Consider the following 24,632-nt stretch of genomic DNA (forward strand, 5'->3'; position numbering starts at 1 on the left):
ATCCCCGTTCCTTTTCTTCGAAGGCTGTGCTTGCTGCGTCTCATGTTGCTTCGCCTAGTCCTTGCAGCGAATATTTTCTGACCGTTGCGTCCTCCGCTCCCTTCTTATGGTTGCTCGTCTCGAGCAGCCCCATGATAAGGCGAGATAAGGTCCAGGTGTACTACCAACATTCTCTACCTAGGGTTCTTCTGGATTCTGTATACCACGTCATTTAGCCGGGTTACTACTTTGTAAGGACCTTCCCACGAAGATTGAAGTTTAGGTGATTTCCCTTTCCTGCGGGCTGGGCGATAAAGCCAAACTCTGTCGCCCTCGTGGTAACTTGCGGAGTTGGCCAGTTTATCGTACCGAGTTTTCATCCGTTCACTGGCGAGTTTCGGGTGTTTTGGGCATAATTGTGGATGTCTTGTAGGTGATCCACCAAGTCTGTGGCATAATCGGTTGTGGTTAGTTCCTTGTTAGCGGGTACCCCAAGAACAGGTCGCAGGGCAGTCGGTGTTCCCGTCCGAACACTAGGCTAGCAGGGGTCAGGCCCGTAGTGTCGTGAGTGGATGGCTTGTAAGCTAGGAGAAAGAGGGGTAGCCTCTCATCCCAGTCCCTCTGGTGGGATGCGACGACCTTCCGCAAGTGCTCCTCGATGATTTTAATGTAGCGTTCCACCATGCAGTTCGACTGTGGGTACAGGAGAGTGATGCGCGTCTTGCTTACTCCCAGGCGTTGCAAAATTTCTTGCAGCAGATGAGACTCGAAATTACGGCCTTGGTCACTGGGCAACTCCCGAGGTATACCGAAACGGCAGAAGAAGTTGGCAACCAGTAGTTCCGCTATTTTCGACGCTTCCTGATTTGGAATGGTCTACAATTCCGGCTACTTGATAAAGTAGTGCATAGTAATAAGTATGTATCGGTTTTCTTTGTCGCTTCGTGGGAAGGGCACTGCGATATCAATGGCTATTCTCTCGAAGGGAGACCCGACATTGTACTGGTGCATTTGCCCACGATTCCTGCTCCGCGGTCCCCGGCTGGCTGCACATTTGGCGCACTGTCGACACCATTTCTCAATATCGGCTCTTGCTTGGAGCCAGTAGAATCTCTGCCGAAACTTATTCAGGGTTTTGTTAACACCCAAGGGACCTTCTAACGGTCCACCATGTATTTCGCTCAGAACGTCCTTCACGTTACTCATAGGAATCATTATCTGGCCTACTTGACGTCTTCCGTCGGCGGATTCCCAGTTGAGCCTTAGTATGCCGTTTCTCACTGCGAGCGATCTCTATTGGGCCCAGTAGCTTTTATACGTGGGACTCCGATCCGCGATATCTTACTATTCCGGTCGTTTTCAGTTTTCTATTTCCTGTAGAATAGGCCCTATGTCTGGGTCGTTTAGCTATTCCTATCTTACGGTAACCGGGTCCCAACTGGCTTCCGGTAGGGTTCCAATAGCGCGTATTTGCTTTACATCTGCCCGTGTCTCAAATTTGTAGCAGTGCGCACATTGCTCTTGGCAGGTTCGTCTATAAAGGGCGTCGGCGTTGTTATGTTTCCGGCCTTGACGATGCTCAGAAGTAAAGTTGTACTCTTGTAGGCGCTGTATCCAGCGCGCAGTTTGTCCTTCTAAGTTTCTGAAACTCATGAGCCAGGTAAGCGCAGAGTGGTCCGTTCGAAGATGAACTGTTCTCCGCATAGGTACTTGTGGAAATGTTCCAGCGTCCTCGCTATGGCAAGTAGTTCTCGTCGGGTCACGCAGTAGTTTCTCTCTGCTTTGTTTAGCTCTTGCTAAAGTAAGCTATGATACGCTCTTGTCCGTCCTGTATTTGAGAGAGAACTCCGCCAATTTCGACATTATTTGCATCTGTGTCCACGAGAACTTCTCTCCTGGCTGTGGGTAGGCAAGAATAGGGGCAGCACATAGGGCTCCCTTTGGTGTTTGAAAAGCGGCCTCCACTGCTGGAGTCCACTGGAAGGTTTGGTTCTCTTCCATTAGTCTAGTTAGTGGTTTTGCAATGTTGGGAAACCTGAGATAAATCACCTGTAATACGTGCATAGTCCAAGAAAGCTTCTAATTTCATGTTTATCCTTAGGGGTCGGCCATTCTCACACGGCTTTCAATTTTTCCGGGTCGGTCGATATATCTTCTGGTGATACAATATGACCGAGGTACCTAACTTCTTTCTGCAAAAATTTACACTTTTCCGGGTTAAGTTTCATATGGGCTTCTCTGAACCTCTCAAACACTTTCGCAAGTTGAGCATGTGCTCTTGAAATATGCGGTCTATTACGATTACGTCGTTCAAATACACAAGACATGAATCGTACGTGAGATCTCTTAGGAGTGTCGCCATTAGTCTCTCAAATGTTGCCGGAGCATTGCAGAGGCCAAAGGGCATGACTGTGAACCGCCATAACACTTGACCTGTCAAAAACGCTGTTTTCTCTTTGTCGTCTGGGTGTACATCGACTTCCCAATAGCCACTTTTTAGATCGAGACTTGAAAACCATTTGGCTCCGGCCAGCCTGTCCAGGGTGTCGTCAATCCGGTGTAGTGGAAAGCAATCCTTCTTGGTGACGTCGTTCAGCTTCCTGTAGTCCACACAGAAACGGAGGTCTCCATTCTTTTTCCTGACCAAAACGACCGGGGAAGACAAAAGGCTGTCCGATTCTTCTATAGCCACCTGTCCTCGCATGTTGTCAAGCATTTCCTTTACTTCTGCTTGTTTTGCCAGGGGTACTCTCCTCGGTGGCTGTCGAATTGGTCGGGCTTCTCCCGTGTCTACTAGGTGATATACTTTGTTTGCCGTTCCATAATCTTCGTTGTCCTTCGCAAAGATATCCGCGTACTCGGACACGAGTTCCTCTAATTCTTGAAATTCTCTGGCGCTTAGGTGTGGCTTGGCCGTTGTGGTCATTTCCGCTAATTCCGGGTTTAGCCCTGGTGCTGGTGGCTGCCCCACATCGAGAAAAGTCACAAATGATACTGGATCACAGTACGCCAGAGGAGATCCTCTCCTGGGCTTTTGGTCCCTGTGAGTAACATTCATGCCCTTCACTGGTACTTCCTGACTGTCCTGATCTAGGGTCCTGGCTACATAGATTCCATCAGGCGGATGGGCCTACTGACTTAGTTCTACTAGACCATTCTCTACTCCCAGATGATTCTTCATTTTAGCCATCACTATCCCCTCGTTCTGTGGGGATATCACATGGTCCTATGCCACTACTAAGCTGGAAGGACGGGGTCCTGCCCCAGGACTCCATAACGATACTTCTTCTTCTGCCAGACGCAGAGTTCAATGCGTTTACATGTTTCTGTCAGTTTTAATCATCTTCAGAAGGCAATAAAAACATGTTAAGGAACTACTATTGCATATATCACAGTGTATATAAATATTTTATAAAAAAAATTTCAATTAAGTTATAATAAATTATTAATGTCCACAGATATTATAAAACTAATCCAACTGCCTTTGCAAGGAAAATATTTATATCGTTAGCTAGTTAAGGCTACTATTAAATTTGACTGGCTTAAATGGCAGGAATCTGGAAAATAATAGATCTCTCTTTTTTTTTTAATTGTTTCTTTCTGGTCCGTCACACTAACAATTACAAATATGAATTACTCTGTCCAATGTGACCTGTAAGTTTATTACTACATGAAAAACTTAACACCCTTACATGTTTCGGTCTCTGCGGACCATCTTCAGAGGGCAAACATCACTACAAATAGGAAACCACCTTCATATAATTTGTTTAGACGTAAAGTACGTACACTTATATGTTACAATGCATAGTACACAAAATAGAACATTTCACAAACACAGCTGTTTCCTGGGAATGTAAGTTTTTAAAAATTATTTAAAATTTCTTGATGCTAATTAAAAATTTTTTCATTGTCAATAATTAAAATTCATAAACCATGCAGGCTTGTGTTCGTCCTCCCATCGTCCCTCTTGCATGGGGCAGATATTGTGCCACCGTCTATCTTGATGTGGAGGTTCTTTATATCTCCCAGGGTTTGCTCGTGGCTGCTGTGCTGTTTTCACTGTTCACTGTATGCTCTGATTGTAAACCGCATAATTAGATCTAAGCTTAAATATGCGTCCGTAGTCTGAAATTCAATTACGTCAACTGATGGAAACAAGCTGGAATACATCTAGTAGAAGTATGTGGTCCTCTGTTTTAATGGTTTCTTTTCTAAAGTCCTTTGCCGTTATTCTCTTGCTCTGAAGGAGTTAAAATTGCATACTCTACGTATTACGAGGCATCGCCTCAATGTTCTCTTCCTTGCTCAAGGTTACCTTGGTATAAAATTTTGCCCTTCGCTTTGGAAATTGTTGGTCTCAGAGTTCCTGCTCAGTATATCAGACACATGGCATTGTTCAATGTCTGCTCCTCATATAAAAATTGTCCCTCAGCTAGATGTGCATCAGCTGCTAATGTTGTTTGCAGGGACGTTGACTTATTCGGTGACACAGATGTTCTCCTCAGCCGTTTTTGTAATATGCTTTAATTGGTAGTATTATTATTTGCACGTACGTAAATGGAATTGTATTTAATTATTCTTTTTCAAATATTTATTCTCTATATTTCTTAATTCTCAATAGCATCTTAAGTTTATTTTTTAATGAAATTATTATTCTCAATAACACTTTGTTTGTTTGGGGCACGCGGTAGCGTAATTTGTTGAGGCACTATGCTACAAGCGGGAAGGTCGCAGGTTCGAGTCCCGATGAAGTGGAGTTTTTCAGTTGACCAAATCCTTCCAGCTGTACCATATCCCTGGGCTGGTGTCGACTCGACCTCTAACAGAAGTGAGTACCAGGAATATTCTTGGGGAAAGGAGCGTCCGGCGTGTAAGCCTGACACAAAGCTCAGCGGTCCAAGATTTTAAGTATTAAAAACATTAATAATTTATTTTTAACTTAAACGCCTATTAAAGTAATTAAATATCTGTATACAAAATTAAGTTTATGTACTATGATATATGTAATAGTAGTTCCTTAACATGTCGTTATGTACATGTTCACAGCTGACCGAAGCGTGTAAAGGCATTATATAAGTACGTATACACTGAGTCACGCTGGGCAGTGTTGTCAAATAATTTTATATGAATTTCGATTACTTAGTAGCAAAGGTATCAATAACTAAATTTTGTTACAGTTTCTGTTACTTACGGACGAGTTGTTATACTTTCTGTTACTTACGGCTTCATTCCATTTGTACCCTCGTATAATAACTTTTTCAACGTTAAAATCCCCTGTCGTGGGTCTAAATGTGCTTGACCCCAAGAAGAACTGATAGTTGGCAAAAAGTCAATCGTAAAGTAATTTTAACTTAAACTTAAATTAGTTGAGTTCCGTGCGGGAAGCTGTGAAGATAGAACTTGAGCGCGTTTTTCTGTTGTATGTTGGTGACTAGAACTACAGGTTCACTTTTGCAGTTATATGTCGAGGAACCTGATTAAATTGTTTCCGCAAAATCGCTAATGGGGAAAAATTGCAATACACTGTAATCAGCCTTCCACCAACAAAAACATTAAGAGGTTATATGTATATGGACCCGTCTACCAATTGTCTTAGTTGATGATTGAGCTTTAGGCGTTTAAGGAAAACTGTTATGCTCATTTGAACAAAGGAAACCAGATACAAAACTTGACTTTAAAAAGAGTGCATTGAATATATACTTGAAATCCTGGATAATAATTGGGATTGTCATAAAACTGTGAAAGTCGTCGTTAATTTGCAAGAGAATGCTGTAAGCGTCTGTGTTGTGAACATAATTCTGCGAGTGAAATAGTAACCATTATAATAATGAAAATTATATTGTAGCGTGCTTGTAAACTGTGGAAACCCGCAACAGTGTTGTAGTTAATTGTAGCCAAGACTTGTAGGTTGTTAAGTAAGCCAATTAACAATCTGAACGGCGTCTTCAGTAACTAAACACGCTACAATATGCACTATATACCAGCTGGAGTTGTGAGAGATTGTAACAAATATGCAAAAAAGGAGAAGTCCTTTAATTTTTTTAAGGTTATCTTCATGGGAGTATGAGGAAACTCCCATGCCAATAGAACAAATTGTAAACACTCATTATTAACGCTCACTTTATATCAATATAGTTTAATTACAACTACTTCGTATATTCTTTCAATACCAGCGCACACTTAAAAGTATTAGATTGTCGACGACAATATTTCACAAGTCCTAGGAAAGAAAAGAGTTTTATTTCTTTTTCTGGCATTCTTCAATACAGTACACAACACATTAACAACTAAATTATACACATCAAGTCAAAAATGAAACTTCCCTAGTTCATTACTTTTGGGAGGTGCTATGACGTTATCGATAATGAATCAATATCATACACTTTCAAAGAACGAGTTCGTTAATTGCCAATAACAATGAAGGTGAAAGAATTATTTACTATTACAAAGATTAGTATAATCTTCCAGAAGACTGAAAATTGTGTTACTGACTTCGAGTGATTGGCAGAAAAAAAATTAATTTGCCGATATACAGGTATTATTTCGAATGCATTACCTGTTATGCATGTTATTCTATCTTCGTCTTTACTGCCGTTAGCACACAATAAAGATTCGAGTCCCGAGGTCGATGAAAACATCTTTGTCTCAGGATAATATTTTTCAAGTTCTTGTTGTCTAGCTAAATATTTAAACATATTGCCTTTTTATTCTCAATATATACTTTCGCTTTTGCTTCTGGTGGTGAAAAATATGCATTTGTTTGCACTAAATGCTGAAATACATGTCATAAATACACGACAAAGTACCAGCTTACACGTGCCATTGATAAATTTGGCCAAATATAAGAATAGTGTGTGTTGTATGGGTATTAAAATATTTAATAATCTGCCACATAATTTAAGAAAATTATCGAGTGATTATAAAAAATTTAAGTTAGCTATAAATAATTTTCTCTTAAATCAATCATTTTATTCGATAAATGAATACTTGGAGTGGTCAAAAGAAAGGAAATAGAATACAGGTGAATATTTGTTTTATTTAGATACACTTATGTGTAGTAGTTTTTGTAGACTCTGTATAAATGTATGTATACTTTTATTATTAATTGCTTATAATGTCCGTATTTTAGTTATTATTGATTTATTATACTAAGCATTGACTAAGTTGTATTATTGCAACTGTTTTATTATAGTATATGTTACTATTTGGGACTGCTTCTACAACTGTGGTGATTGTGTCGCCTGTACGTTTTTCTTGAAGCAATAAAGATATTATTATATTATTACTACTTGACTAATGTGAACGAACTTCACTGTTCACTAATGCCTGGCGGTGCCCGGTGTGAACAATGCTTGGAGGCCTTGGCGGCACTGAGCAGTACTGAGCGGTACTGAGCGTACTGAGCGTACGGAGAACGGAAGAGAAACGCAGCAGAGATGTCTGTAGGATGTTTTGTGTGACCGGTTGTGCTGTAGGAAGCGGGGTTTGTTTTTTGATGCAGCAGTGTTTTTGAAAGATGTATTATATTATAGTTGTATATGTTTGTTTAACGAAGTAATGTTTAATCGTATTCATGACGTAAAATTCTGCCGAGTAACAGTTTGCTATGGATAACAGGAATGTTATTGTCAAATGGACAAATTGTTGCCGTTTATGTCTTCTTGATGATGGCATTAAATTGCATATATTTGAAGAAGAAGGGATCCAAAGACAAGTTGCACGCAAAATAGAGACATGTTTTCCGATTTTGGTAATAATAAGTTCCGTTTAGCTTTACATGCTATAGGTGTGAAGTTCCCATTGCTAAATGTTCTTTTCCTTTCTTTTTGTAAACATGAGTTATTCTTTATGAGCAGCAAGGCCTACATGTGGGGCTTAATTCTCCACTCATAATGTGGCATTGGTGAAACATCCTCCGATCTTTACTTCAGAGTTCCTTGTTAGTGACTTACTTTGAACTTTACATGTCTGACATACTCCCACCATCATGAAGATATGGAAAAGTAGGTGGTGGTTCATATTTACACCTCAGCAATAAAGATTCATACATCAGAATCCATGTAAAGAGGAGCAGGTTTCATATCTACTGGAAGATAAAATTTAAGTTTATTTACTATAGTATTAGGGGATGGTAAAAGAGAGATTATAAAGTGGTCATCTATAAGTGGGCCCATCCTTGCCATAAAACCTGACACCTTGTGACAATTTTGTAAGCAGTATACAACCTTAGACACACGTGAAGAAATGATTGTGTTTTGACAGTGGATCACAAGAATATGTATAATTAATTCTTTAATTTACTGTGATACTCTATTTTATTCTGATTATATACTTAATGGTATTCTGCATTTGTTCATGACAAATATAATTTTGCAATAAGAAATAACCAGTGTGTATTATGCACATGATACAAAGAAAACAAGAATGAAGGTGTAGATACTTCATCTTGAAAGAGTAGTTGTGTGCTGGCAGTAAAAATCATAAAATTATTATTGAACATGATATGTACAGTTCTCAGTATAATCTGAAACATTCATGAGCTCTAATTTTAGTTTGGTGGGTTTGAGGCATTCCATGTTTCTTTCCCACAAGATTTGTTTTCCAGTGTGTGATCCAGTTCTGTTAAATTTGAGGTTCTCATAAAAGTGACAGCAAAGATCACTGCCTTTGAGGATGTGATGCAGGAAGGAGGAGGTAGCAGGTTCCTCCAGATGTTTGTACATGTCTAGCATACTACATGGCCTCACATGATGGAAGAATGTAAACTTCAGTTCTGTTAAAGCTTGTAGCAGACAACAGTTACTTTGTATGTGTGGTTGTCTGCTGGCTTGTTTGAGAATGAAATAAAAAATCCTGAACAGCCTTTTCTGAACTGGGAAAAGACATGCATCTGTAAGGCATGCTCACTAGTTCCGTTATTAAATCTTTGTAAGATGTAACTGTTACGATAGCCCAAATCATTTTCATGTTTGATGGTATGTGCAAGCAGTACTCTTTAGGTTGAGAGGTTTTATTGTCAGTTGACAGAAGTTGGAAAAGGTAAACTTGTACTGTAGATTATACAGAATTTGATATTTTTGTCTCTGCATATGACTGAACAGGTTTTGTATTGCATTTCACTGATCTCCCAGTTACTTTGTATTATGCTAATGAAATTGCATTTCTATATGTATCTTGTTCTGGAGTTGCAGGTTGGTGCATACCACTGCTATTTTATTATCAGAGACTAATTGGTTTAAACTCTATGGGTGGAGGGACTGGATTTTAGTTTGGGTGTTGGGATTGAAGTAATGTATATGTTTGGGACTGTAACTACTAATACATTCAAGTAAACAACATTTGAAATAATGAGTGACCAAATTTCATAGAGCTACATTTATACTGTTATGAAAGTCATTGTTTTGAATAATGTCATAACAGTTCAGAAATCCCTCTTCCTCATCCATGGAGCTGAGCCCTTCTTGAGAAGTCACCAGTTGTGCAACTACTCAAGAACTTCCCAGCATTTTATAGAACCTGAAGGTTCAATCCACTGGTCCCTATCCTGAGCCAGATCAATCCAATTGATACCCTCCCATCCTATATCTCTTTAAGATCCATTTTGATATTGTCCACCCACCTACATCTTCGTCTTTCCAGTGGTCTCTTTCCTTCTGGCTTTCCCATCAATATCCTATACACACTCCTTAATTCATGCTACATGCCCTGCCCATCTCATCCTCCTTGACTTGATCATTCTAATTATACTTGGAGAAGAGTACAAGCTATGAAGCTCCTCATTATGCTGTTTTCTCCAACCTCCCATGGCAGGACTGGCAAGCCTTTCCCCAGGTGGGACAATCCTTCTGCATGCTCAGCCACATAAAACACTGTGTAACCAGCTTCCTTGTTGCTTTGGGGCCTGGTTGTGACAGATCATGGACAGACTGAAACCCTTTGAGCTGTAGGAGAGCTGGCATGTAAAGTCGAGATCTGGTAGACGTGTCGCAGTAGATGAAGACTGTGGTACCAGGGGTTGGTAGTTTCTCGAGCAGCAGGGCAGTGGTTGACCCCATGAGTGCTTGGATCTCATCGTCACTGTCCTGCGAAGAGGTCAGTGCATCGTAGGATGGTGGCACAGTGACAGACTAGATGCAAGAGAGGGTGTTGGTGATAACATTGACCTGTCCAGAAATGTGCCTTATGTCTGTCGTGAACTGGATGACAAACTCTAAATGATTGCACTGCCGTGATGAGCATTTGTTCCGCTTCTGCTGGAAGGCATAGGTGATGGGCTTGTGATCGGTGAAGATGATGAAGTGGCGTGTTTCCAGCATATGGCGGGAATGCTTTACAGCCTTGTAGATAGCTAGTAGCTTGCGGTTGTAGGCACTGTACCTGGGCTTGGCCGGGGTGAGCTTCTTGGTGAGGAAGGCGATGGGCTGCTGATGCATTGCTTCAACATGGCATCCATGGTGGATGTGGAGGTGTCTGTGATGAAGCTAGTGGCACGGATTGATCGGAGTGTGCCAGTAGTCTGGTAGTCTGGTGCGTGACAACTTCCCCTTGTCCTTTTTGAAGGCCTTGAGGAGTTTTGGCATCCAGGTGATGGGGTGGGAGCCCTCATTCATTCATTCATTTATTATTTCACCATAGATCCATTAAGAAATTACATTCTGTGAATGTGGTTACTGTCATGACAGCTTAAATACATAATGCAGCAATGCATTAATCAGCACGTATGTAGTACATGATATATAATATGTGGTAGATACATTGTAAAACATTAAAAGATACACATTAAGCATAAACCTGTATTATACAATATCGATACACTCAAATGCATTTACATTTGTAATGAAAATACTCATTCAACAGATAAAATGAGTTTGCATATAAAAAGCACTAGACTTTGGGGCCGGAGATAATGTCATGCCATGGTGCCGGGGTTGCCGCATGGGACAGAAATCGCCTATAGAAGTTCAGCATGCCCACAAATTGATGGAGCTGTTTGGCAGTCTTGGGAGGGTGGCAGTGCTGGAGATGGGTCACTCATTCTTCCAGAGGTTGGGAATCCTTGGCAGACACCTTGTAGTTGAGGAATGTGATCTCAGGTGCTTGGAAGATGCACTTGGCTGGTTTGATGATAATGCCATACCTCTGAAGTTGGTTGAAGAGATCCTGTAGATGTTGTTCATGCTCCTCGAGTGGCCAGGAGAAGACAAGGATGTTGTCCAAGTAGGAAAAACAGAAATCAAGTCCCCGCAGAAAGTCCATGAAGTGTTGGAAAGTCTGGGCAGTGTTGCGCAGGACGAAGGACATGAAGGGGAAGTCGAATAGGGTGAATGGAGTGGTTATGGCAGTGTTCTATATATTATCGGGATGGAAGGAGATTTTATTGTAAGCTATCACCAGGTCGATCTTGGAAAAGATGGAACAATCGAAAAGCTGATGGTAGTAGTCATGAATATGACTGACAGGGTAGCAGTAGGTGATAATCCAGATGTTTTAAGGCTCTGCAGTTGGTGAATGGACACCAACTGTTTTCCTTCTTTGGCAGAGTGTGTAGAAGGAAGACCAGGAACTCTGAGTGGCGAGCTGTGCCATTCCGCAACATGGCGTCGAATTCGGCTTTGGCGATAGCAAGCCAGTCCGGTGTCAGTCGGTGTGGCCGGCAAGTGATCGGTGGGCCTGGTATAGTCCAGAAGTGATGGAGAATGTTGTGGAGCACTTTGTGCTGGTCTCTGGCTGGGCAAGGAGGCTGTGTACCGATGTGTCCCCAGTGACGGTGTTGAGGCTGGGGATCAGCAAGCTTGGGCTGGTACAGATAATGAAGTGATTCCATCCAGTAGGCCGTTTTTTTTTGGCTTTCCACAAGGAGGCCGAAATGAGAAAGAAAATCCACGCCGATGAGGGGGTGTGTGACGTTGGCCACCAGGAACCACCACATAAAATCCCTACAAAGTTCCAAGTTGAGGTTTAGGGGTACCCATCCATGGATGTGGATTGTAGTGCCGTTAGCCACACAGAGGTCATAGTTGACCCATTCCTTGCATCGCAGAATGAGCCTGTGGGGGTATACGTGGAGGTCAGAACACGTGTCGACCAGGAACTGCCATTTTCTAATCCTGTCGGTGACAAAAAGGCGGCCTGTGGTTGTAGTGCAGATATGTGCCGCCACTGATGTTCACTGGGTTAATTTCCGTGCTGTTGGTAGGCACAGGGTGGAGTACACTTTTGCGCTTTGGCTCTGAAGCAAAGATAATTCCAGCAGGGGGTGGATGCAGTGTCTTCTTGGGAGAGGGATGTGCTGCCCAAACGGTGGTTCCTGGAGTTGGCCCGAAGGCGGTCCTGGCCGGCGCCGAGTGCTGCTACCTAGTGGGGGGGGGGGACTCAATCACCTGCAGAAGTGCAGTGTTGTCAGGGGGTGGACCAGTGCTAGTGAGTGCCGGCTGGGATGCGACCTCGGAGATGCAGTCTGCACAGCGGGCTGCAGCGTTCAAGCTGCCCTTGTGTTGTCCAGTGAGAATGGTCTGTACGTTGGGGGGTTGCCAGCTGGACCAGATGCCTAGGAGGAAGTCATCTGGCATGTCTGGGGCAAGGCTCCTGAGGTGCCTCAGAAACTGGGACAGCATATGGTCTCCCATCTCGAGTGTAAGGAGCTGGTGAATGCGTTGTTCTCTCGAGGAGGACAGCCACCTCATGAACTCGGTCTTCAGCATGGTGTAGGGGTATTGATCTGGCAGAGAGGTGATCATGTCCTCTACCTCTGTGGTGTACTGGTAGTCCAGCTGCAAGATCACATGGCAGAACTTGATCTTCTCGCTGCTGATACCAGCTAAGAAAAACTGCACCTCAACGCTAACCCCACAGCTGGCTGCTCGGCCCAGAATGGCGGAAGCCACACAACCACTCTGAATACATCTGTTGGTGGGGAACTGTCTGCATCCTCCATGCTTCGTTGGGGTCACCAATGTGGGATGTCGATGCTTGAAGAGAACCACGTGAAACTATAACAAATGTTTATTGCTCTTAGAATGAATATTACAGATGATCAGGGAAGCAGAGCATGCCTGCTGGATACTGGCGAAAACTCCTTTTATAGAGGACCATCCTGAGCTAATGACGGCGGTTATATTGTCCCTGAAAAGAGCCATTTGTCAGAAGCCGGGCATGCCTGCTTGAGGCCAGGGGAAGCTCTCATCACAGCAGGTTAGCCAGCGCCAGTGTCGGTGTTCTTCCTTGCAGCACCCCTGAACTGCAAGTCAGCACGCCTTTGGGATCCCGGGTGAAGCTCTTACAGTAGCTGGCTAGCTGGTGCTAGTGGCAGCAAGGCTGGTTGGCCTGATGAGCACTGACAGTCGCCTGCATAGTCTGCTGTTGGTGCTGCCTTGACATAAGCTTAGGCGTGACTGTTGCTAGGATGCTGGATGTCTGCTTCTCTATACTTTTGTTGCTAGGCGGCACACAAAGCATTGGGCATTGGAGCTGCAGTGGTGAGCACTGATTGGGTAGCATTTGCTTCAGTGTGGAAGGCTCCCACAACAGAAACAAAGTTTTCAGGACAATGTTGTGCTGAAAGCTTAATTTTTGTTTAAATCTCAGTGTATTAAGCTTTGCTACTAACAAATGTCCATTCATTGTAAAGAGAAGGGCTGCAGCATTTTAGTGCACACATCATAAAATGCCTCATTATTGTATGAAAACAGTTTCCTCACACAAGGCAGGTGTCAGAACTACGAGGGGCGTTCAAGTTCTAAGGTCTGCGATTTTTTTCTCAGGACTGGGAGCAGATAGACACATGCGGTTTAGTTTAAAATATGTGTGCACGCTTTGTGAATGCGTGACAGAGATGGCAGCACTGTACAGCACACAGAACTCTAGTGGTGGCGGTGAGAGTGAGGAGTGTTTTTGATACCTAAAATGGCGGCGTTTTCGTTACAAGAACAGTGAGTAATCATTCGTTTTCTCCACTTGCGTGGTGTGACACCCATTGAAATTCATCGCCAGTTGAGTGAGACATGTGGTGATGGTGTCATGAATGTGAAAATTGTGCGTTCATGGGTGCAACTGTTCAAAGAAGGCTGAACATCGTGTGACAATGAACCAAAACAATCTCAGCCTCGCACCAGCCGGTCTGATAACATGGTCGGGTGAGTTGAGAAAGTTGTTTTGGAGGATCGCCGATTGAGTGTGGAAAACATCGCCTCCAAAGTTGGCATTTCCGTGGGATCTGTGCACACAATCCTGCATGAAGACCTGTGAATGTGGAAAGTGTCCTCCAGGTGGGTGCAATGAATGCTGGTGGACAACCACAAGGCTGCACGCATGGCAATTTGCCAGACGATGTTGACACGTGATGAAGGCATGAATGGGACTTTCTTTTCATCAATTGTGACAATGGATGCCGTTTTTCAATCCTGAAACGAAGCACCAGTCAGTTCAATGGAAGCACACAGACTCACTGCCACCAAAAAAATTTCAGGTAAGCACCAGTGCTGAAAAAATGATGGTGGCCAGATTTTGGGACAGTGATGGCATAATCCTTACTCATTGCCTTCCAAAGGGCACTGCAGTGACAGGTGCATCCTACCAAGATGTTTTGAAGAACACTCTCCTTCCAGCACTGCGAGAAAAACAGCCAGAAAAGGCTGCACGTGTGCTCTTTCACCAGGACAATGCACCAGCACATCGGGTGTACGTGACGCAGCAGTTTCTTCGCGGAAATAACCTTGAAGTGGTTTCTCATGGTCCCTACTCACCTGACCTGGCTCCTAGCGATTTTTGGCTTTTCCCAACGATGAAAGACACTCTCCGTGGTCACACATTCACCAGTCGTGCCACTATTGTATCAGCGATTTTCCAGTGGTCAAAAGAGACTCCTACAGAAGCGTTCGTAGCGGTTATGGAATCATGGCGTCAATGTTGTGAAAAATGTGTATGGCTGCAGGGAGATTACGTTGAAAAGTGACAGAAGTTTCAAATTTTTTGTATGATTATTGTGTGAGAAAAAATCGGAGACCTTAGAACTTGAACACACCACGTACTTAAAGAACTAACAAATCTTGTAGGTAAACCCATCCTTTCACCAAAGCAGCTTGTAGGGGTGTTCTGTCAGTAATTTTCTTACCATAAAGAAAATGAACTAGTTTAGAATACAGTAATCTGAGGTCAGAGGTCCTCTAATGTGTCCTTTACCTTTTCATTCATTTTGTTAAAATACAAATTAGGTGGATCAAAATTAATTGAATATTATTAGCCTCCTTTCCTTATTTGGATAAATAAAAGTAGGTTTATGAGGTTGCCTTGCTGTGTGTGTCACCCGAGCCCCTGTCAGTGACTTCATAAATCCCTCATATCAGTAATACTAACATTACAGCCTCTCAGGAATTCATGATTTATTTAATCCGTCTTGCAGTGCATACACTCATTTATTTCCTTCTCTCCCTCGCACTACATGTTTCGGCATAATAATGCCATCTTCAGGTGCTTACTTATCCATGTCAGACCAGTTCATTGCATGCCATGTTCACACATTAAAATAACTAAAATATGTATCTATCATATACATTGTCAAACGTTAAAAATATTAAAATTGTTCAGGATACCACATCGCTACGTCGCCCCTCACTACGTCAGTCACGCCCATTCTCCTTTGTTGGAGCACTCCTTCANATACATATTTTAGTTATTTTAATGTGTGAACATGGCATGCAATGAACTGGTTTGACGTGGATAAGTAAGCACCTGAAGATGGCATTATTATGCCGAAACATGTAGTGCGAGGGAGAGAAGGAAATAAATGAGTGTATGCACTGCAAGACGGATTAAATAAATCATGGACTTAAATCAGTGCAACAGGACGCTAAAATATAACTCTCAGGAATTGTTGATGCTGTAACCTTAATATTCCTTGACTGGCCAAACTGAGCATTATAAAACATCTGTTTATCATGCCAGCTGAGGCCATCTCAGGGGCAACTGTACCACATGCACAATTCAGGTTTTTTAAAGTTCAAGTTTATATAATTGCTTTACTGACTGACTTACAACTTCATAGTAAAGATTCACATTACATATCATGTTAGATTCTCAGCGTCCATGTATTTATCCAATGGACAGTGAATACATGGACATTAAGTTAAACAATTGCAACAGGATGCTGAAATACAGAATTAGATACTCAGTTTGTAGTGAGAGGCACATGGATTATTAGTTCTTCCCAAAGCTTGTTATTATTAAGGTGCTCATATTTTTAGCTATGATAGTTACTATAGGTTTCAGCTGTGTCTGTAGTAGTCACGGTCAGGCTGTCAAGCTACCAAGCGCATCACCCAACATTCTGTTATCCTTTGAATTGGGGCAGATTTGCTAGCATAAATTATATAAAATGGCAGTAATCCAGCTCCAACCCAATCTAACCATGCCAAACATTTCCAGATGTGAAAAGATTATTTTCTCATGCTGCATGCTTGTTTCTTGCTTGGCTTATTCTTTGACCCTGAAGACGGAATTGATATGTTTGTCCAAAATATCAGTTTACTTTCAGTGGACTACATGGCCTTTCATCCTAGTTCATAATCACTGCTCTCACAAACTCAGATCCTACATATTGCAGTGTATCTGTTATAGACCCGTGGTTTGTATTTATTGCTTTGTGATGACAGAGAATTCTGAAGCTTATGGTACACTTTACAGATATATGTCGGAGATCCACTGCCAAAGATGATCTGTCATAAATGCCTCTATAAATTGGACACAGTGTATGATTTTCGTCTTAGATGTCTTGAAGCCAATACTACTCTGAAGACACAGTTATTGACCCTGACGCATATCACCGAGGTGAAGCAGTATCTGAATACTTTAGAATCGGCTTCATATGTGAGAAAGGTGGGTAAAGTTCAGCATTGTCACAGTGATGATGGCACTGATTGTCTTTGTGAAAGAAATGATGTGTGCGTCATAGTTCTCAGAATTTGGCACAACTTGAGTGGCAATTTGGAACTTGCAGTGCCAGGGCAATTTGAGTGATAGCAATGGCTACAGAGTCAGGAGAGTATAATTGCTGTAACATTCAAATGCATGCCGTACCATCATCAAACATTTAGATATGTAACAGGCAGGAGTTATAATTGTCATATGGTGAAAACCCCATTTAAAGTTTATTTTGAGAGAAGTGGGTTTTGAGCACTAAACTCATGAAATTAACTGGTGGGAATTTAACGCCAAGTATATTTGACTTGGGATTAATGACAATGAATAAGTCTTAAAATGAGGAACATTAAATGGAGGTTCCAGTGTATAATTTTTTTCCCCTGTGGTTTATTTGTCAATTCTTTCAGTGTTAGGACAGTATAGCATCAGATGGTAGGATGAGTTTGATGAATGTTGAATTCAAAAGGATTTCAAAGGAAGTGGTTATGGCCTAATTGAGATACTACAAAGTATTTGCCTGGAGGGGCTGTCATAGCATAGACATGGTGGAACATGCTAAAAAAGGGAACCTTATGAACATGAAAGAAAACTTCCACATTACATGGTAGCGTAGTTGGTTAAGGCACTATGCTACAAGCCGGAAGGTCACAGGTTCAAGTCGTGATGAGGTCATTGGATTTTTTTGACCTAATCCTTCCAGCCGCACAATGGCCCTGGGGTCAACTCAGCCTCTAACAGAAACGAGTACTCTGGGAATATTCTTTGGGGTAAAGGGCGGCTGGTGCATAAGGCTGACAATCTTGCTGCCATCTGTGAGCCTACTGTCTAGAAAATGTGGGAACCTCAACATCTCACAACCATATGGGCCTCCATGTCCTGTTACAGGGATACCTTTACTTCTTTAGTTTATCACTATAATAAACATAAACTAATAAAAGAGAAAAAACATAATAAGGAGAGTGATACTCAGAATGGTATGTTTGACATTATAGTAAACATTAGTATGTCCCCACACATACATCATGACACACAAGGTATATAAATACCTGACGTGTATACGTTAGAATAGTACAACAACACAAAGTGTTCTGTACAACAGGACCACGATATTAAAGGTAGGACTAAAATAAGAAACTCACCCTCTCATAAAATTAGGATTATAGAAATACTGCATAATACCCATAATATAATTGCTGCTTCCCCTTCTGCAGGCACAAAACCATGTTAGGATAGACAATCTTCCTTTAATGAGAAGGAATTCCAAGACACAAACCATTGATTCTAGTTTTAACAAAAAGATTTTTTAACTTTACTTTTAAACACTTGACTGTGTAAATAAATTAGTTATAATAACTGATAAATGTTCCAATCACTTCATGTACTTAATGCTGTTATAAGGTATAATTTTTATATGTTAATGACATTTTAATAGTGGTTTCCTAAATGCTGATTGCGTCATTCTGAAGATGGTCAATCTGACTGAAACATGTTAAGGAAAATGAAAAATTGAAATAAAATATGTTTTAATCAGTCACACTGGACAGTGTTGCGAGTCATATTATACTATTGCTAGTGTGATGGACCAGGATGAGCCAAGTCAAGTTTAAAAGAAATTTTAAATTACTTAACATAAACTTGCATAATATTTTTCAGCAGAAATTTGTTGATAATTTATTTTCTAGGCTGAGGTTTAAATGCTAAGTCAAGACTAAAAAGTTGTACACATGTGACACTTTCATTATTGCAGATGTAAAAACTGGCATAGAGCCCAATAGTACTTTCCACAAATTCTGGCTTTATATACTTGAAATATACTATGACCTTATTTTATGATAGACATTGCTGTCTAACATTGCATCCTATAGCATAAGTAGAATTTGGATTAAATTCCATCAAATGCAACAGTGTTCACTGAAACATTATGCACACAGCACCACAACCCCACCCGCAGCAAGGACAGCACCCACACAATACAGTTGACCACCGTGAAGGAATATGACCCTCATTGAGCTTCACAGCAAAATTATATTCAGTGTGAAGAAAGCAGTCTTGGGATTTGGCACCNGATTTCTTATATTTTTTCTTCTACCCTGAAGATGGAGGCGATACGTTCCTCCGAAACGTCGGTTAACACCACATATACACGGTGCCAAATCCCAGAAGACTGCTTTCTTCATAGTCGCCGCCGTGAAAGCCTCAAATGTTATATATTCAATGTGTTTTAACACATGCATGAAATACACGTGAAGCACATTTCCTTTGAAGTGTCGGTTGCCATCTGATGATGGCCATCATTGATCAAAACATGTAAAGGCTTTATTTTATTATTAAAATCACTGTTGCATTTGATGGAATCAAATTCACATTTTACTTATATGATGACCTTATTTAGTTTGACATTAGTGAAGTATTAAATGTTTCATCATTATTGTAATGGTACAGGAGGCAACAGAGAAGCCATTACACACTGATACTGCATCACCTGTCAGTAGGCAGGTGAAACCACCTGAGCCTGTGATCCCTAGCAGTAAGGTAGCAGTTACAGAAGAAAAAGTGGGGCCTGTACAACTTGACAGCAGTTCAGAAAATGTGTTTCAAGAGGTATTTCTGGCAGACTGCTCAAGTGATGTTTTTTTCCCTGAGCAAAGTCCTGATGAGAATGTGCAAAGAAATGAAAATGGAAATAATTTGGCCAAACCACTCAGAAGGTAAGTGGTGCCTACCCTGTAGCTTCCAAAATTAATTGCCATTTATTCTTGGAATCAGTTGGAACCTTCTGATACGCTTTTTGAATGAAATATCTCTCTTCTTAGCTACTGAAGTGGGCAGTATACTTGCTTACCGTTGCATGAAAGTTTTGCACCATAGCTACCATATATTACATACAGAAGTGCTCACTGTATTATTGGTATACATAATAGTAGTAGAACATTGTGATATAATCTGCCAGTCACTACAGTTCCCCAATTTTTTGTTTTTTTTTTGTCTAACAGAGAACAGACTGTGTCTGTAGCTCCTGTTGATACGTGTGCATCCTTTCCTGCTGTGAAGATAAAGCAGGAACCCCAGGATGACACCATGAAAGATCATCCTCAAGATGAATTTGGAGAACCCAGGAACCCAGTCAAGTCACAACCATCCCTACCAAGAAATGATGCTCTGCCCCGAGCAGATTTGGAACCTCTGCATGTAAATCTGGAGAAGGTGAAACAGGAGAAGGTGGACACAGCAGACATAGAATGTTCAAAGTGCAAAATCAGGTTCCAAGATAACGGACAACTGCAGAAGCATGTGTGTTCAGTGTCGCAGTGGAGTTGTGAGCACTGCAACAAGTACTTCAAGTCAAAAGATACGCTTTACAAACATAAAAAGTACTTCTGTCCCAAGAAGAAGAACAGCTGTATTTGCAAGGGCTGTGGTAAGCTGTTCAGTTCTTTGATTGAAATGGCACAGCATCAGAAGGTGCATCTCCGAGTCTGTGTCTCTCTTCAAGAGGAGAACCTGTTTACATGTACTGTGTGCAGAAAGAAATTTGCAGCAAGATCCATGTTGGAGATGCACAAGAAATCGCACTCTTCTGTGAACTTTTATATGAACCAAACTGAAGGTGTTTCAGTAGGAAAGGTCCTGGTTAAAAAATTCAAATGTCAGTATTGTCCAAAATGCTATACAAGAAGAGATAAATTAAGAACTCACATGAAATCTCATTTTGTGGGAGAGAAGCCTAACAACATGCCTGAAGGGTCTGTGGAAAGCAAACAGACAAACACTAGTGATGCAGTGCCTCAGTCATCAAAGAAGTGCAGCTGTAAGTACTGTGAATATGTCTGTGATGATTCCGCAGCTTTGTGGCTGCACATGCTACAACAGCATTCTTCTGAAAAGGCATACAAATGCAATAAATGTGGCAGAGGTTTCAGTCACCTGCATGCCTATTCTAATCACAAGAAAACACACAATGCCAAGATACGCTGTAGGGTGTGTGAAAAACCATACTCATCAAGCAAAGCATTGCGAGAGCACGAGTACAGCAAACACAGCATTCAGAAGGCTCCACACCACTGTAGACTGTGCACAGAGAGCTTTGTGACACGGTCAGCACTCCTTATTCATGGCAGGATTCATCACACAAAAGGTAAAAATGATGCCCCTCTGTTGAAAGAAGCAGAGATAAAGGTTGGGACACTTCCATGTAGCCTCTGCAGTGAGCGGTTTCCAAGCCCAGTAACCCTTGTAGCACACATGCAGACTCATATTGGCTTGGGGATGGGGAACAGGGATGTGAGAAATGAGAACATAGGTAATCTGGACCTGGGGTCTCAGCCCCAGAGCAGCCGTGAGAAAGAGGAGGAACATCTGCCTTTGACATGTAAAATTTGCTTCAGACTTTTCAGTAATAAGGGTGGTTTGCAGCGTCATATAAAGATACATGCTACAGGAAAGCATGTGTTCTATCCCTGCAAAGTATGCGGAAAGAAGTTTGTATCACAATCTACGTATGAAGCCCATGCGGCCACACACATGGTCTCAAAATCATTTCATTGCCATCACTGTAATAAAATATTCTTCAGGGAGGAAGCGTTTAAGTGTCACATATGTGAGAATGCTGAGAAGCAGGCATGCTTGACATGTGGCATTCTGTTGACAGAAGAACAGCACTTGAATCATGTTTGTGAAGGCAGCATTTTGAAGAGTTCAGAGTTGCTGGTGAGGTGCACCGTCTGTCCCGCGGTATTCAGTTCCACAAAGGCACGGAACAATCACATGAGGATCCATGGGAGGCAGCTCATGCTTACATCATCACTCCCAGCAAATTTGAAGAGCATGTTTGTTAAAATGAGCAACGGCTTGTATAAGTGTAACATTTGTAGCAAGTTGACAACAACCCAACAAGGTGCAGCAGGACATTCTAGGTGGCATACTTGTCCGCAGCCACTGAAACAATACCATTGCCCTTTCTGTAACCGCAAATACACTACAGAGACTGGACTTTACACCCACATCACTGCCGAACACCCAGAGATGCCAGGTTAGAGATACAGCAGGGCACAGAACGGAGCATTCATCATTCTTACATAAGTGTGGAACCAGCTGGGGTCCCACAGGAGCAAGTCTGTCTTCATTTTTACCTTGCCACGAATTTCACAATATAAAATTATGGAGACCTACCTGGATTTCTGGTAGAATTAGTGTCCTTCTGATGGGATTCTTTGATTTGTCAAAACCAAATGCTTGCTTTGTTACAAGCTTCACTGCAAAATATTGGCACTATGTCCTGTCATATCATAGCAAATGTTGGGTGTCCTGCATTGCGTATTCAGTTTTATTGGACATGGTTTCTAGTCAACTGTAGAACAAGAACAAGTACCTCTTTGATATTAGAAACTGAAAGTTCAATGCTGACTTTTTGACCACATTCTGCTCATGTTCATTCCATTTGACATTACAGAACATGTATCACCAAGCAGCTTCTTGGATGCTTTGAATGTCTGTATGTTTTTTGCTTGCCCCATGTGATATACAATTTAGGGAGCATGAAAACTTGAAAATGAAACAAAAGGAGTATGAACTTGGAAAACCTAAATTGAAAAGTGGAAAATATTGGAAATTTGGTTTCATAGTACAGGATTATTACACATGGTGTCCTGAAATTCACACTGGGATTTGAATACCATAATACATAGTGAAAAAAGAAAACAAGATATTGTAGTAGATTCTAAAGGGTTCTGATCGTGATGTGTAACACTCAGAATTACTGGGTTTTTGGACTTCCCCCCCCCCATTTTCTGGTATTCTAGAGACTAGAAAACACGTTTCGCAAACATCCAGTCACTAGAATACCGGATGATGGGAAAAGTCCAAAAACCCAGTAATTCTGAAGGTATTATAGGTTAACTCGGAAAGTTTCTGTCTCTAAATTTCCATGTGCAGTCCTTTCATTGCATAACATACCTAGATAATAATTAATCTCAATTCATAGTGCCCACATAATTTTTCCCAAGCCCTTCACTCCCTGGCTGTGGTCTGGAATGAAACTTGGTACAGTGTGACAGCTGTAAACTTAACAGACAATATTAGCCCTGAAATCTATATTCTCTATACAGACATCAACAAAGCATGAAGAAAGCAGTCTTCTGGGATTTGGCACCGTGTATATGTGGTGTTAACCCACGTTTTGGAGGAACGTATCGCCTCCATCTACCCTGAAGATGGAGGTGATACGTTCCTCCAAAACTTCAGTTAACACCACATATACACGGTGCCAAACCCCAGAAGACTGCTTTCTTCATAGTCACCGCCGTGAAAGCCTCAAATCTTACATCAACAAAGCATGTTTTCTTTTGGGCTGTAGAACAGAACGGTGCATATACATACCATCCAGTTAGCTGCCATTTCTCTCCACAGATCCGTGAGTAAGAGCTCGGAGAGAACTGATGCAGACAGTTGTGCCTGGACATCTCACAGAGTTAGGCTTCAACAACTGCAGTCATCTTGCTCTTTGAATTAGGGCACATACCCAGTACAGCCACACAGAGCACTTTTGTCATAACCCCACAAGAAGAAGTTACAGGATGTCAGATTTTGTGATTTTGGAGGTCAAGTGATGGCGGTTCACCTTATCATTGCCCAGGAAACCTGTCATTGAATATATCGGGCCTCACCTCTTTGTTCAGTGCCCAGGAAATCTGTCACTGAGAGTTGTTGCTTAAAAGTTTCTGTTTTGTCTTCTTCCATCTCTGGAGAGGTGAAGTTTTCCAGCATAAAATAGGTGGGAGGTGAGGGCCCATAACTTGGCTTCCAGGACCACCAGACTTGATGTCCTATGGCTTTCTTGTTGTGGAATTGTGTCAAAAATGCCTTGATAGGTGTATCTGGAAAGTGATCATCTTAGATGAACTGAAAACAGTGAATCACAACAGCTGCTGATAACAGTTTCCAGAAACAATGAGGCACTTATGGTCTAAAATATTACTGGTTAGACTTCTGTTGTGTCCCAAAGGGAACACACGCAGAAATTTACTGGCAGAGACTGTTTAAGCTAAACTTCATTTCATGAATGGTGACTTTCTGGACAGTTTTGTGTTTTCTAATATGTATTGCTTATAATAAGAAAGAGATATTGGTACCCTCAGTTTCTTAATGTTCCATAAATGGAAAAATCTCATACAAAAGAAGACACTTTTCTGGCACTTCTGTTACAGCAAGCAATTTCTAACTAGCTGTGACTTATTTTCTGCAACGTCTTGCATGAGCTAATTGCTTCCAAAGGTGTTCATAGCTGGTGACTTGTAAAGATACTGTTAAACCACCCTCCTGGACTCTCTTCTTTTGGAGATGAAAGTGCCCACTCCAGAATTCGAGAATCATATATCTGAACAGGGAATTATGGAAGTAAGTGCCCAGCATGCACACACAGAACCATTCCAGTTCCAAATCGGAAGAAATTGGTCATTGGTTGTATGAGAGATTATATATGAGGGGGTACCCAAAAGAAACCGAACTTATTTTTTTTAAAACTTATTTATTCAAATTTTAAGCACAAACCTTCAATCCACTTCAAAGTACTCTCCACTTACACTAATACACTTGTCTAGTCTTTTATTCCACTTTTCAAAACATTGTCTAAATTCATCTTTTGAGATGCTTGACAGCGCCTCCGTTGTTTTTTCCTTTCATGTCTCTTTTCATTCAAGGAAACAAAAAAGTCGCACGGGGCAAGGTCGGGTGAGTATGGAGGG

At 41.5% G+C, this 24,632-nt stretch overlaps 2 protein-coding genes across 4 annotated transcripts in view; one reads left to right on the top strand and one right to left on the bottom strand.

Annotated features, from left to right (window-relative positions):
- Positions 1 to 7,412: 7,412 nt before the first annotated feature.
- Positions 7,413 to 24,632, top strand: part of LOC111869991 (zinc finger protein 184) — a 21,052-nt gene continuing 3,832 nt past the window's right edge. The window contains exons 1-4 of one of the 2 annotated variants that reach the window (XM_023861900.2): positions 7,413 to 7,729; positions 16,657 to 16,848; positions 19,336 to 19,601; positions 19,887 to 20,701. In XM_023861900.2, the coding sequence (XP_023717668.1) occupies positions 7,586 to 7,729; positions 16,657 to 16,848; positions 19,336 to 19,601; positions 19,887 to 20,701 (1,417 nt within the window). In that variant the 5' untranslated portion in view covers positions 7,413 to 7,585. Of the gene's footprint in view, positions 7,730 to 16,656; positions 16,849 to 19,335; positions 19,602 to 19,886; positions 22,332 to 24,632 lie in introns of those variants that run through there. The other variant, XM_023861899.2, reaches the window with a different exon arrangement.
- On the bottom strand, positions 12,162 to 24,437 carry LOC117282751. 2 transcript variants are annotated; one of them, XM_033753644.1, is made up of 2 exons: positions 23,269 to 24,437; positions 12,162 to 12,947 (listed from the first exon to the last, which is right to left on the bottom strand). In XM_033753644.1, exons 1-2 carry the CDS (start codon positions 23,284 to 23,286, stop codon positions 12,330 to 12,332), a joined length of 636 nt encoding a protein of 211 aa, XP_033609535.1. In that variant the 5' UTR covers positions 23,287 to 24,437; the 3' UTR covers positions 12,162 to 12,329. The 2 variants fall into 2 exon arrangements, with proteins under 2 accessions (XP_033609535.1, XP_033609534.1); XM_033753643.1 differs by having other exon boundaries at positions 12,162 to 12,968.

This window comes from Cryptotermes secundus, unplaced genomic scaffold, assembly GCF_002891405.2.
Source record: "Cryptotermes secundus unplaced genomic scaffold, Csec_1.0 scaffold2458, whole genome shotgun sequence".
Classification (NCBI taxonomy): domain Eukaryota; kingdom Metazoa; phylum Arthropoda; class Insecta; order Blattodea; family Kalotermitidae; genus Cryptotermes; species Cryptotermes secundus.